The 13,969-nt window shown below is 41.5% G+C and overlaps 1 protein-coding gene across 3 annotated transcripts in view; it reads right to left on the reverse strand.

The window, feature by feature from the left end:
* LOC110493893 (cadherin-22) overlaps positions 1-13,969 on the reverse strand; it is a 307,060-nt gene that overhangs the window by 63,276 nt on the left and 229,815 nt on the right. For all 3 annotated transcript variants that reach the window (XM_021568462.3, XM_090205033.1, XM_036949887.2), the window contains 3 exons: positions 10,099-10,266; positions 7,277-7,464; positions 3,209-3,465 (listed from right to left, as the gene is read on the reverse strand). In XM_021568462.3, coding sequence (XP_021424137.1) covers positions 3,209-3,465; positions 7,277-7,464; positions 10,099-10,266 — 613 coding nt within the window. The remainder of the gene's footprint in view (positions 1-3,208; positions 3,466-7,276; positions 7,465-10,098; positions 10,267-13,969) is intronic.

The raw sequence follows: 13,969 nt of genomic DNA on the forward strand, positions 1-13,969 counted from the left end.
GTGGCGCCCGAACACTGTGGCCCATGGGGATATTGCCAGTTGCATTTGACATCAGGTTATGGCTTCACATTAGCATTTTCAAGTGGGAAACTGTGAGCCAGATTCAGAGGACGATGAAAATAATGATGCATTTAGCCAATGTGCTTGTTTCCCTACTGCACCTTTGTCCCCAAACATGTCTGCGGTTTCAGCCCTTGCTGGAGAAAAAACATTATAATTAATATTTAATGCTGCACTCCAATGAAACCAAAATACATTTGCACATCCTTGTGGTTGGCTACTCAAGGACCATTCAGGAGAGTACAGAGCCAACAAAATACGATGAGTAGTTTCTCTTATTTTTCAGCAGGCTTGTATGCCCATCGGGACTTTAATTAAATATTATGAGGATCATCAGTTTCATTTTCTACCTTTTCCACAAAAAGCTCATCAAAGGGATTGGTCGGGTCTTTGTACATGCCATATAAGATTGCCAAAACGGCTACAGTGAGATGAGCTTCTTATAGTCTAGGTTTGGAGAGCATACTGCATCCACAGTTAGATTATTCTAGTCATATTACATTAGTCTGCCTGTTCTACATTTTACATTTTTTTGTCATTTATCCAGAGCGACTTACAGTTACTGCATTCATATTAAGATAGCTAAGTGGGACAACTACATATCACAGGCATAGAAAGTACACTTTTCCTCAATAAAGTAGTTACGGGGGGGGGGGGGGGGTCAAGTGCATCTGCTGGTTCTGGTCTTATTTCTTATTTTAGAGATGAGAAGGAGGATTATTTAAGATTTGGGGTAGTTCCTCTTGCTGTTCCGTTTATTCCGTAGGTTCTGAATCTGAATCGAAGCTGTAATGTTTATACCAAACATACTATATTAATAAACGGTATTACTAAACTTGAAAATCTATCATTAAAATATGTTTTATTTATGCAAGAATTGGGAATAAACTGTGACACCTACACAATAATGATGTACAATGAACAATGAAGATGAAACGTGGCTGGGTCTTTCAGCATGACAATGATCCCAAACACACCGCCCGGGCAACGAAGGAGTGGCTTCGTAAGAAGCATTTCAAGGTCCTGGAGTGGCCTAGCCAGTCTACAGATCTCAACCCCATAGAAAATCTTTGGAGGGAGTTGAAAGTCCGTGTTGCCCAGCAACAGTCCCAAAACATCACTGCTCTAGAGGAGATCTGCATGGAGGAATGGGCCAAAATACCAGCAACAGTGTGTGAAAACCTTGTGAAGACTTACAGAAAACGTTTGACCTCTGTCATTGCCATGAAAGGGTATATAACAAAGTATTGAGATGAACTTTTGTTATTGACCAAATACTTATTTTCCACCATAATTTGCAAATAAATTCATTAAAAATCAATTGGTGGCTGACTAAATACTTTTTTGCCCCACTGTATATTTCGGCATGCGAAAGTGATATTGTAGGTGTTGAGGTGAAATTGTGTAGATGTTAGCAATGCATTCTATAGCAATTGCAATTGTCAGCACTCTAATATATTCATGGAGAAGTACACATTTTCCAGAAAACTGGAAAGCACTAATAAGATACTGTATGCCACTAAATTGTTTTGCCAACACAACTACCCATACACATCAGTTTCAAGACGCCATTACATCTTCCCCAGTCGATAAAGAGCCAAACAAAGAAAAGCTTGGTCAGCTTTTGTGTCCAGATGCTGTATTCATTCCTCTGGGCCTCTTAACCCCTTGGTACAGCTAGTACCAGGCAGTGGCCACCAATGCCCAGTTGGTGCAGGGTGGCAGGGGTGTGGGAGAGTGATGTCCCATGGGCACCGGGCACCTGGGTTAGTTCCATCCAATAGAGATGATTAAAGTGGTACAGATGGGCACGGCACTGCGCCAACACTCAGGCGGCGGCACTGCCATTGTGTTGTACTTTGTTACACCTGGAGCACTTTCAGTTCAGCCTCATGCATTTTTAATACAGGTAATTTGAACAGCCTGTGTGAGTCGGTGTACGTGAAGCTCTGTTCATCGCACTTGACTAGCCTCTTTTATTCTTCCACCAAAGACCTAAGAGGCTCTGGCACAAAATAATAGAATTTTGCTCATAAATAGGGATCTGATCGAACTCAAAGCCGTGTGAGATATTGATGAACCCTCTAGCACGGTCATCAGTCAATGCGGTAGCCTTCGGTAATAAAATGGATGAATCAATGTATTCATGATATATATTGTTGTTATGAAGTGGTGTCTTCCTATAGTGCGTTTATTACCATTGTTTTGATTGAAATGTCAGTCCCAAAGTCCATGTACGCTCCATGACAAACTGGGATGGTTGTTTCTATCGGGGCTCATCGCAACATGTGATGTTGATATAAGATAACATTTGCATCAGCAGTGTTCGTGAATATCTTATTCATGTCAGGACCTGTTTATAAATGCAGTTACGTAGTCCTTATTTGGGGTCTTTAATTTGACATGAAATTGCACAAAAAAAGAAGGGTCATTTGTAGCTACAGTATAAACAAGTTTCTATTTGTTGAAAGTTCTACTTCTTTACTCGTGAACCATACATTATACAAATAGCATGTCTTATTATACACTCTTAGAAAAAAAATTGCTCCCGAGTGGTGCAGCTGTCTAAGGTACTGCATCTCAGTGCTAGAGGTGTCACTACAGACCCTGGTTCGATCCCGGACTGTATCACAACGGGTCGTGATTTGGAGGCACACAATTGGCCCAGCGTCGTCCGGGTTAGGGGAAGATTTGGCCGGGATAGGCCATCGTTATAAAATAAGAATTTGTTCTTAACGGACTTGCCTAGTTAAATAAAATAAAACATCTAGAACCTAAAATGGTTCTTCGGCTGTTCCGATAGGATAACCATTTGAAGAACCCTTTTTGGTTCCAGGTCAGAACCCTTTTGTTTCTAGGTAGAACCCATTAGGGTTCCACGTAGGACCCTTTTCTTGCATCATACAACCTAATTAAAAAACATGTTAGTATGTAGGTGACTAAAACATTGAACACCACACATGGCAGCTACTGTAGGATGTATCATAGAATAGCTATTTTCAAGTGAAAATGTTATGGGATGCATTTTCTCAATAATTTTTGATGGTAGGCAACCCTGACAGGTTTCACTGTACATTATGATCAAATAGCCACAGTAGCCTACTTGGACACTGGGAAACGCTGTCACAGTAGGATCCATGATCCATACCTGACAGGTGCGTTCTCCATGTCCGGGTCCTTGGCAGTCACAGTGCCCACCACCGCCCCTAGCCTAGCATCCTCCTGGACCTCCAAGATGGTTCCCTCAGCAGGGTGGAAGACAGGCGGCTCATCAATGTCGTTTACACTGACCCGCACGATGGTCTGGTCCCGAAAAGAACCCAGCTCCGAAAAGCGGGGGTCTACGTGCTTGTTGACAGCCTCCACCACCACGTTGTGTGTGCGCTTGCTCTCAAAGTCCAATGCCTTAACAGAGCACAAACAGAGAGGAGCTAAAGCAGTGACATGTCACAAAGGGTGCCTACATGTAAGCTGAACAGGTATAAGCACTCCTTAATACCTAAACAGCAATAAGTACATCTGAGCTGTGGTAGTATGCCACTGACATAATGTGTAAGGGCAGTTTACAGTATATTGCACACTGGGTGTACAAAACATTAAGAACACCTTCCAAATATGTTTGCAAATGTATTAATATCACATTTGCATAAGTATTCAGACCCGTTACTCAGTACTTTGTTGAAGCTCCTTTGGCAGCGATTAAAGCATTGAGTCTTCTTGGGTATGACGCTATAAGCTTGAAACACCTGTATTTGGAGAGTTTCTCCCATTCTTATCTGCAGATCCTCTCAAGCTCTGTCAGGTTGGATGGGGAGCATCGCTGCACAGCTACTTTCAGGTCTCTCCAGAGATGTTCGATCGGGTTCATGTCAGGACTCTAGCTGGGCCACTCAAGGACATTCAGAGACTTGTCCCGAAGCCACTCCTGCTTTGTCTTTGCTGTGTGCTTAGGGTCGTTGTCCTGTTGGAAGGTGAACTTTCACCCCAGTCTGAGGTCCTGAGCGCTCTGGAGCAGGTTTTCATCAAGGATCTCTCTGTACTTTAGTCTATTCATCTTTCCTTAGATCCTGACTAGTCTCCCAGTCCCTGCCACTGAAAAACAATCACCATGCTTCACTGTAGGGATGGTGCCAGGTTTCCTCCAGACGTGACACTTGGCATTCAGGCCAAATAGTTCAATCTGGTTTCCTCAGACCAGAGAATTTTGTTTCTCATGGTCATGTGCCTTTTACTGAGGAGTGGCTTCCGTCTGGACACTCTACCACAATGGCCTGATTGGTGGAGAGCTGCAGAGTTGGTAGTCCTTCTGAAAGGTTATCTCATCTCCACAGAGGAACTGTCTGGTCACTTGGTAACATCCCTGACCAAGGCCCTTCTCCCCCAATTTCTCAGTTTGGCCGAACGGCCAGCTTTAGGAAGTCTAGGTAGTTCCAAGCATCTTCCCTTTAAGAATGATGGAGGCCACTGTGTTCTTGGGGACCGTCAATACTGCAGAAATGTTTTGGTACCCTTCCCAAGAGCTATGCCTCGAGCTTCGAGCTTCGACCTCATGACTTGTTTTTACTCTGACATGCACTGTCAACTGTGGGACCTTATGTAGACAGGTGTGTGCCTTTCCAAATCATGTCCAATCAATTAAATTTACCACAGGTGGACTCCTATAAAGTTGTAGAAACATGTCAAGTATGATCAATGGAAACCGGATGCACCCGAGCTCGATTTTGAGACCCACAGCAAATGGTCTGAATACTTATGTAAATATTTCTAAAAACCTGTTTTCGGCTTTGTTATTTTGGGGTATTTTGTTTAGATTGATGAGGAATTTGTTTAATTTAATCCATTTCAGAATAAGGCTATAAAGTAACAAAATGTGGAAAAGGGAAGAGGTCTGATGTGTATGTGCGAGACATGTACAATGTCTATGACATGGGTAACGTGCAATGCATGTATTATGTTGAGGTTGTAATGCACATTGATTATTTTGTGTACAGCAGCACTGTGTGTCTAAGACCACGATCCCCTCAGGGACAGTAAAGTTAATTATATTTTATTCCATCATGCTTGCGTAAGTATTCACCCCCTTGTCATTTTTCCTATTTTGTTGCCTTACAACCTGGAATTAAAATTGATTTTTGGGAGGTTTGTATCATTTGATTTACAAACATGCCTACCACTTTGAAGATGCAAAATATTTTTAATTGTGAAACAAACAAGAAATAAGACAAAAAAACTGAAAATGTGAGGGTTCATAAATATTCACCCCCGAAGGTCAATACTTTGTAGAGCCACATTTTGCAGCAATTACAGCTGCAAGTCTCTTGGAGTATGTCAATATAAGCTTGGCACATCTAGCCACTGGGATTTTTGCTCATTCTTCAATGAAAAACTGCTCCAGCTCCTTCAAGTCGGATGGGTTCCGCTGGTGTACAGCAATCTTTGAGGTCTGGGCTTTGACTAGGCCATTCCAAGACATTTACATGTTTCCCCTTAAACCACTTAAGTGTTGTTTTAGCAGTATGCTTAGTGTCATTGTCCTGCTGGAAGGTAAACCTCCGTCCCAGTCTCAAATCTCTGGAAGACTGAAACAGGTTTCCCTCAATAATTTCCCTGTATTTAGCACCATCCAGCATTCCTTCAATTCCAACCAGTTTCCCAGTCCCGGCCTATGAAAAACATCCCCACGGGATGATGCTGCCACCACCATGCTTCACTGTGGGGATGTTGATCTTGGGGTGATGAGAGGTGTTGGATTTGTGCCAGACATAGCGTTTTCCTTGATGGCCAAAAGCTAAATTTTAGTCTCATCTGACCAGAGCACCTTCTTCCATATGTTTGGGGAGTCTCCCACATGCCTTTTGGCGAACACCAAACATTTTGCTTACTTTTTTCTGGACACTCTTCCGTAAAGCCCAGCTCTGTGGAGTGTACAGCTTAAAGTTGTCCTGTGGACAGATACTCCAATCTACACTGTGGAGCTTTACAGCTCCTTCAGGGTTATCTTTGGTCTCTTCGTTGCCTATCTTATTAATGCCCTCCTTGCCTGGTCCATGTGTTTTGGTGGGCGGCCCTCTCTTGGCAGGTTGTTGTGGTGTCATATTCTTTCCATTTTTAATAATGGATTTAATTGTGCTCTGTGGGATGTTCAAAGTTTCACATGTTTTTTTATAACCCAACTCTGATCTGTACTTCTCCACAACTTTGTCCCTGGCCTGTTTGGAGAGCTCCTTAGTCTTCATAGTGCCGCTTGCTTGGTGGTGCCCCTTGCTTAGTGGTGTTGCAGACTCTGGGGCCTTTCAGAACAGGTGTATATATACTGAGATCATGTGACAGATCATGTGATACTTTAATTTAATACATGTTGACTTTATTTAACTAATGATGTGACTTCTGAAGGTAATTGGTTGCACCAGATCTTATTTAGGGGCTTCATTGCAAAGGGGGTGAATACAAACGCACCACTTTTCCGTTTTTGAAACAAGTCATTGTTTTAATTTCACTTCACCAATTTGGACTATTTTGTGTATGTCCATTACATGAAATCCAAATAAAAATCTATTTAAATTATAGGTTGTAAAGCAGCAAAATAGGAAAAACGCCAAGGGGGGTGAATACTTTTGCAAGGCACTGTGGTTTGCCAGGTGAATGGTTGTCAAATGTCTCTGGTATATTAAATCTTTACCTTCCAAGCAATCAGTTAAGATTAATGACAATATATGACAATGTTCTGATGTGAAAGAATGTAATGATTTCCTTCCCACACAGTCAATTAACAGATTGGTTCAACTTAATTAAGATTAGATAGAATCAAGACAATCAGGAATTAGAAGGATCATTCTGCAATTAACACTTGTAATTGCTGTGACGATAGACTGAACTTCTATATGCTTTACAAAATGTAACACAGAAATATCACATTACTGGCACATTCTTTGTTACAGAAAGTAGAACGTTTTGTACTATAAGCTTTTGCTTCATGTAGGCACAGATCTTAGATCACTGTTTAGGGGCAACTGTATCCTACTCTAACCTTGTGTAGAAGTTACCCATAGACACAGATCTAGGATCAGCACAAAACTGATGTTAGATCATTGTTTAGGGGCAACTTTATCCTACACTAACCTTGTGTAAAAGTTACCCGTAGACATAGATTTAGGATCCGAATCAAATCAAATCCTAACTATAACCATTAGGTGGTAAAGCTTTATTTTACTCCCACCTTTTTGATGGTGATGATGGCCTCTTGCGTGTCACTGTCGGTGGTGACTTTGAAGAGTTCCCCGCCCTCCTCATCTTTGATCAGGTAGCTCATGTCTGTGTTCTCCCCCATGTCTGCGTCCGTGGCGATCACCCTCCCCACCGGCGTCCCCACGGCTGCCCCCTCAGACATTGAAAACTGGTACATCTCTGAAGAAGAGGAGTGGGGAGGTGGAGAAGGTGGAGGGAGACATTTGTGTAAGAAGAGGAGAGAAGGTGGAGGAGGTGAAGATTAGGGGAAGCATGAGGAGAAGGAGGAAGATGAGGAGGAGGAGGATAATATTTGGGAAGGAGAGTAAGAGGAAGAAGAGAAGTAGATGATGAAGACGGTTGGTAGGTGGAGGAAGAAAGACAGATGCCTTCAATACATAAGCCCACAATTTACTCTATGTATGAGCACTTCCATAATCAGCAAAAAGAGAATTCACCCAGGATCTTTATTCTGTAGAGACAACAACCTAGTGACTCATGCATCCATCCACCCCCAGTGTTTGACCCATAATCCCATTGGTACTCACGATTCAATGCCCTATGTGCTATATCTTTAACTAAAGCCTAAAGGAATGTGTGTGTCCACAGGCGTGAAGGAAGCTAAAGTAACTGCACTGCCTAAAAATAGTAAAGCACCCTTTTGCTGGCTCTAACTGCCTCCCAATCAGTTTGCTGCCTGTTCTTAATGAACCAATGGTGAAGATTGTGTTTGACCAAATAGAATGCTATTTTTCTGAGAACAAGTTAAAGTAGGGATAGGCGTCCTGTCAACAGGGCAGTTTTAAATCATGCAGTGCCGTGTGTCACAAAATCGCAGATTTTAGAGAAACAACAAATATCGGTACATATAAGTGTCTTATATCGGCTGAAAGCTTACATTCTTGTTAATTTAACTTCGCTGTATTTCCACGCGTTCAATTTGTGATTGAACCCCAGGCTGTAGTGACCCCATAACACTGCGGTGCAGTGCCTTAGATCACTGTGCCACCCGAGAGGCCATAATCCTGTGCTTTTCTAATAAAACTATGTATCCTCTTACCCCCATACAGTATTTTGAAATGGCTAAGAAGTTATAGAGCAGAAAATAATCATATAGGCGACAGCCAAGAGATGGACTAAATCAGCTTATGTGAGATGAAGAGACTAGAGTGTCATGACTGGAAGAGAAGAAATCAAGTACAACACACTTAAACTCAAGACAGTTATCTGATACAAGTAATGTTGGTCATCTCATAAGAATGGGAAATGAGGAAAAACACTCACAGCTACTATTCACCAGGGTTGGGATCAATTCCAATTAAATTAGATATTCCAATTCAAATCTTGATTTCACTCATGAAGTGGAGAATTCAATTTGAATTTCAACAATCTTCAAATTATGGAATTGGAATTAAACTGTTTGAATTTTTGACATTGAATTGTAATCATAAAACCTTAAATCTTTGGAATTGAATTGGAATTCAATATTTGTAAATTTCCCAATTAGTGTAATTGGTATATCAAATGTACTGAAGGATTTGTTTTAAATCATTTCAAAATATATTTCTATATGTTCAGTATAGCTAGGCTGTCTGAACAGTGACATATGGCAGCCATATTATTATTATTTGACCCTGCTGGTCATCTATGAACATTTGCACATCTTGGCCATGTTCTGTTATAACCTCCACCCTGCACAGCCAGAAGAGGACTGGCCACCCCTCATAGCCTGGTTCCTCTCTAGGTTTCTTCCTAGGTTCTGGCCTTTCTAGGGAGTTTTTCCTAGCCACCGTGCTTCTACACCTGCATTGCTTGCTGTTTGGGGTTTTTAGGCTGGGTTTCTGTACAGCACTTTGAGATATCAGCTGATGTAAGAAGGGCTTTATAAATACATTTGATTTGATTAACAGACCATGTGCTGGTATTGTGCATGTGGTTTACAAGATAACTACACTTTTAGTTCCACGAAGACGTCAAGTATACACTAGAAAAGGTTCTTAACGTTTCTGAATCATGTACTAGTGTCATAGGTAGGATTTTGTTTCACCAGGAAACACATGTTGAAGACATCCTCATCCTTTTACTGAGGACCAATGTGAAATGTACAATACATATTTATATGTCCGTTGTGAAATAGAATTTGTCTATTTTTTGCTGTTGTATAGTACTGCTTTGGTTCAAGTTTGTTCACTTGAGTTTCATTTATACAAGACACTGATAAATAAAAAAGAAAAGTATCAGAATTCTAAATTACAGGAAAATGTTGCAGCCTTTTATTTTCCAAGGCCCTGTTTAAATTCTTTAGACAGACATCCTTCCTTTCTTGTTTCCATAAGCTTAGCAGATATCTATAAGTGATTGGATAAGCTTAAGCAAGGTCAGCAACCTATTAATTTCACCAGGTCAGATCTGTTAGTACTTAAAGAAAGGTATGAAGGAAGGATGCATTTCTGAAGTATTCAAACAGGACCCTCTATATTGATAACCGGGTTCCATTACGGCCTTTCTCCAGCTGATACATTACGAATGTCAACAGCATAAATCCATACCACTGGAATAAAAAAATTGTTAATCAGCTCTATTGATTCTGTGCCTTATCATATGCAGACATATGGAAACTCCCAAAACCACTTTCATCAGTAAATTGCTTAACCCTTCTAAGCCAAGTGTTAGACCTGTGGATAAATATAAGTGAAATTATTTTCTCCAAGTGCTTCTGGACACTCCATGTAGACTGATACTTATATTACTGATGGGTGTAAGTGCACTGCAAGCATATATCTCGTCCCGCCTCTTAATAAGAGAGTGACTCACTCTGCGGAAAGCGTGGTGGGTTGTCATTAACATCTGTGATAACTATGGTCACTGTGGTGGAGCCGGAGAGACCGCCCATTTGGCCTGCCATGTCAGTTGCCTTGACGACCAGCTCATAGCGATCCTGCTTCTCCCGGTCCAGATCTGCCACGGCCGTCCGAATCAGTCCTGATATGAGAGAAAGAGGGGGGGGGGGGTGTATGGAGGGAGAGAGAGACGCCGAAAGGGAAAGGTCACGTTAGCGCTTAGCTCTCAGATGTGATAGCCTGCTAAATCTTCTCTAGTAGCGAATATCAACTTCAGTTAAGCACTCTATTAGAGGCACAAGTGCGGCACATTCCATTTCACCCTCTCAGCTCGTCTTGATAGAGTAGATTGTGTCACATCTGTGCCTCCATGCTTATATCATTACGGCTGAGCTGTATTAAAATGAATAATATATAGGGGCCAGAATGAAGGCACACACCACTGAAGAATGTTCCGGCGAAAAATCCAGTGCTCGTCTTTCACTGGCAATCTAGGAGGAGTGGATTTAAGATAGAAAACCAAGACAATCTTATGACTTCTCTTCATGTGATGTGAGTGAGCATTTTGTGAAGTTCCGACGCTTTAACAATAACATAAATATACTCTACCGTTCAAAAGTTTGGGGTCACTTTAGAAATGTCCTTGTTTTTGAAAGAAAAGCATGTTTTTTGCTTTTCAAATTGATCAGAAATACTGTTTAGGCATTGTTAATGTTGTAAAGGACTATTGTAGCTAGAAACTGCATTTTTTTAAATGGAATATCTACATAGGCGTAGAGAGGCCCATTATCAGCAGCTATCACTCCTGTGTTCCAATGACACGTTGTGTTATCTAATCCAAGTTTATCATTTTAAAAGCTCTTTTGCAATTATGTTAGCACAGCTGAAAACTGTCGTGCTGATTAAAGAAGCAATAAAACTGTCCTTCTTTAGAATAGTTGAGTATCTGGAGCATCAGTATTTGTTGGTTTGATTACAGGCTCAAAATGGCCAGAAACAAATAACTTTCTTCTGAAACTCAATAGTATATTCTTGATCTGAATTTGATCTATTCCATGCAAGAAATTGCCAATAAACTGAAGATCTCATACAACGCTGTTTACTACTCCCTTCACAGAACAGCGCAAATTGGCTCTAACCAGAATAAAAAGAGGAGTGGGAGGCCCCGGTGCACAACTGAGCAAGAGGACAAGTACATTAGAGTGTCTAGTTTGAGAGACAGACACCTCACAAGTCCTCAATTGGCAGCTTCATTAAATAGTACCCGCAAAACACCAGTCTCAACGTCAACAGTGATGAGGTGACTCCGGGATGCTGGCCTTCTAGGCAGAGTTGCAAAGAAAAAGCCATATATCAGAATGGCCTAAGAGTATTTCAAAACAGAAAAAGGAAATTCTAAATCAGAGAAGGTTGTGAATTTCTTCTCCTTTCAGTGCAATTTCCATCTGTATATATTTATTTTCATACCGATCCCAGACTCACTGAACGAGATGATAATGTAAAGAGTCAACTTTCTGGTCAAATAGTGGGAGCTGTGTGCTGCTGACTAATGCAATTATATTCCCTGGTGGGATATCTGCATCAAATTCCATTGTTGCATTGCCCGAGTTGATGGCATCTCTCCCAGTGCCTTGCATTGTGCTTGTCTGCTAGACACACAACTTAGAGATTCCACTCACATTCAACATCAAGTAGCTGCAGGCAATGTTTGTATGTCAGCATAGTCAAATTCAGTTGCGGGATATAGAGGCACATAATATTGCTTTCAAGAACCAAGGGCATGGGAGACATCATAAATTCAGCTTTTTGCATCAGCTCTTTCGTAGTAAGATCTCATTCAACTCAATCAAATGTTCCTTGACTGCTAATGTTTGTAACATACTTGAAATTTCATTCCTAAAAAAATATTGCACATCAGTTGTCAATGACTGAGCCCTGCGTGTTTGACTGTTAGTCGCTCTGTATAAGAGTGTCTGCAAATTTACCAAAATGTAAATGTATTTTTATGACAGGGTAGTGAGATCAGAGCTCCAAGAAGTTGTTATATCTCTAGAAATGTATGGAATATAATTAAGTAGAATCCTTAGGCTTTTATCCTGAGAAGTAACTCAAACTTGAACTTCAATACCAAATACCATAGTGAAGTTAAAATACATTCAAATGACATACCATTCCTTTAAAAAACCCTCACATGTAAGTCATTGTTCATGGATCCAGAAAGATAGTTAAGGATTAACACTTTTGAGTGACCGCGACAAAATTTATGAGGTGAAATTCTCAGCTGTTCTGTTCTTTTACCTGCACCTACACTACATGACCAAACGTATGTGGACACCTGCGCATCGAACATCTCATTCCAAAGTCATGAACATTAATATGTAGTTGGTCCTCCATTTGCTGCTATAACAGCCTCCACTCTTCTGGGCAGTCTTTCCACTAGATGTTGGAATATTACTGCGGGAACTTGCTTCCTTGCAGTCACAGTTAGTAAGGTTGTGCACTGAGGTTGGGCGATTAGGCCTGGCTCGCAGTCGGCGTTCCAATTCATCCCAAAGGTGTTTGATGGGGTTTGAGGTCAGGGCTCTGTCCAGGCCATTCAAGTTCTTCTACACCAATCTTGACAAACCATTTCTGTATGGACCTCTCTTTGTGCACGGTGGCATTGTCATGCTGAAACAGGAAAGGGCCTTCCCCAAACTGTTGCCACAAAGTTGGAAGCCCAGAATCATCTAGAATATTATTGTATGCTGTAGCGTTAATATTTCCCTCTTCCGGAACTAAAGGGCCTAGCTCGAACCATGAAAAACAGCCCCAGATCATTATTCGTCCTCCACCAAACAGTTGGCACTATACATTCTGGCAGGTAGTATTCTCCTGGCATCTGCAAAAAACAGATTCGTCCTTCGGACTGCCAGATGGGGAAGCGTTCATCACTCCAGAGAACTCATTTCTACTGCTCCAGAGTCCAATGGCTGCAAGCTTTACACCACTCCAGCTGACTCTTGGCATTGCGCACGGTGATCTTAGGCTTGTGTTCAGCTGCATGGAAATTTCATGAAGCTTCCGAAGAACAGCTATTGTGCTGACGTTGCTTCTAGAGGCAGTTTGGAACTCGGTAGTTAGTGTTGCAACCGAGGAAAGACGATATTTAGAAACTTTGCGCTTCAGCACTCGGCTGTCCTGTTCACTGAGCTTGTGTGGCCTACCACTTTGCGACTGAGCTGTTGTCACTCCTAGAGGTTTCCACTTCACAATAACAGCACTTACAGTTGACTGGGGCAGCTCTAGCAGGTCATACATTTTAACTGACTTGTTGGAAAGGTGGCATCCTATGACGGTACCACTTTGAAAGTCACTGAGCTTTTCAGTAAGGCCATTCTACTGTGAATGTTTGACTATGGAGATTGGATGGTGGCGGGCATGATTTTATACACATATCAGCAACGGGTGTGGCTGAAATAGCCGAATCCACTAATTTGAAGAGGTGTCCACTTACTTACAAATACATAGTGTATTTGAACTGATTGTGAATAAAAAATGATCTATGAGTCTGAGGCAGGGCCATTCATAAAAATGCATAAAAATGATCCAACGCCGCTGAGGCAAGACCATTCATCATCTAGGCACAACCGAATCAAAGTGGGAAGACCAAAAAATGAATCATTGAAAGTAGGGGGTACATTTGCAGACAACACAAACCTTGGAATATGCCTGAGAGACTACAGTTCATGCCCATGTACCTCAGACAAAGAGGGAATTCACCCAAATGTGCTGACTGGTAGATACAATCAGTTTTCTCAACAGACTGTAATATAACACTTCAGAGATGTAATGATAACTATTTC

The sequence above is a fragment of the Oncorhynchus mykiss genome, chromosome 17 (assembly GCF_057628025.1).
Source record: "Oncorhynchus mykiss isolate SJ-2025 chromosome 17, ASM5762802v1, whole genome shotgun sequence".
Lineage (NCBI taxonomy): Eukaryota > Metazoa > Chordata > Actinopteri > Salmoniformes > Salmonidae > Oncorhynchus > Oncorhynchus mykiss.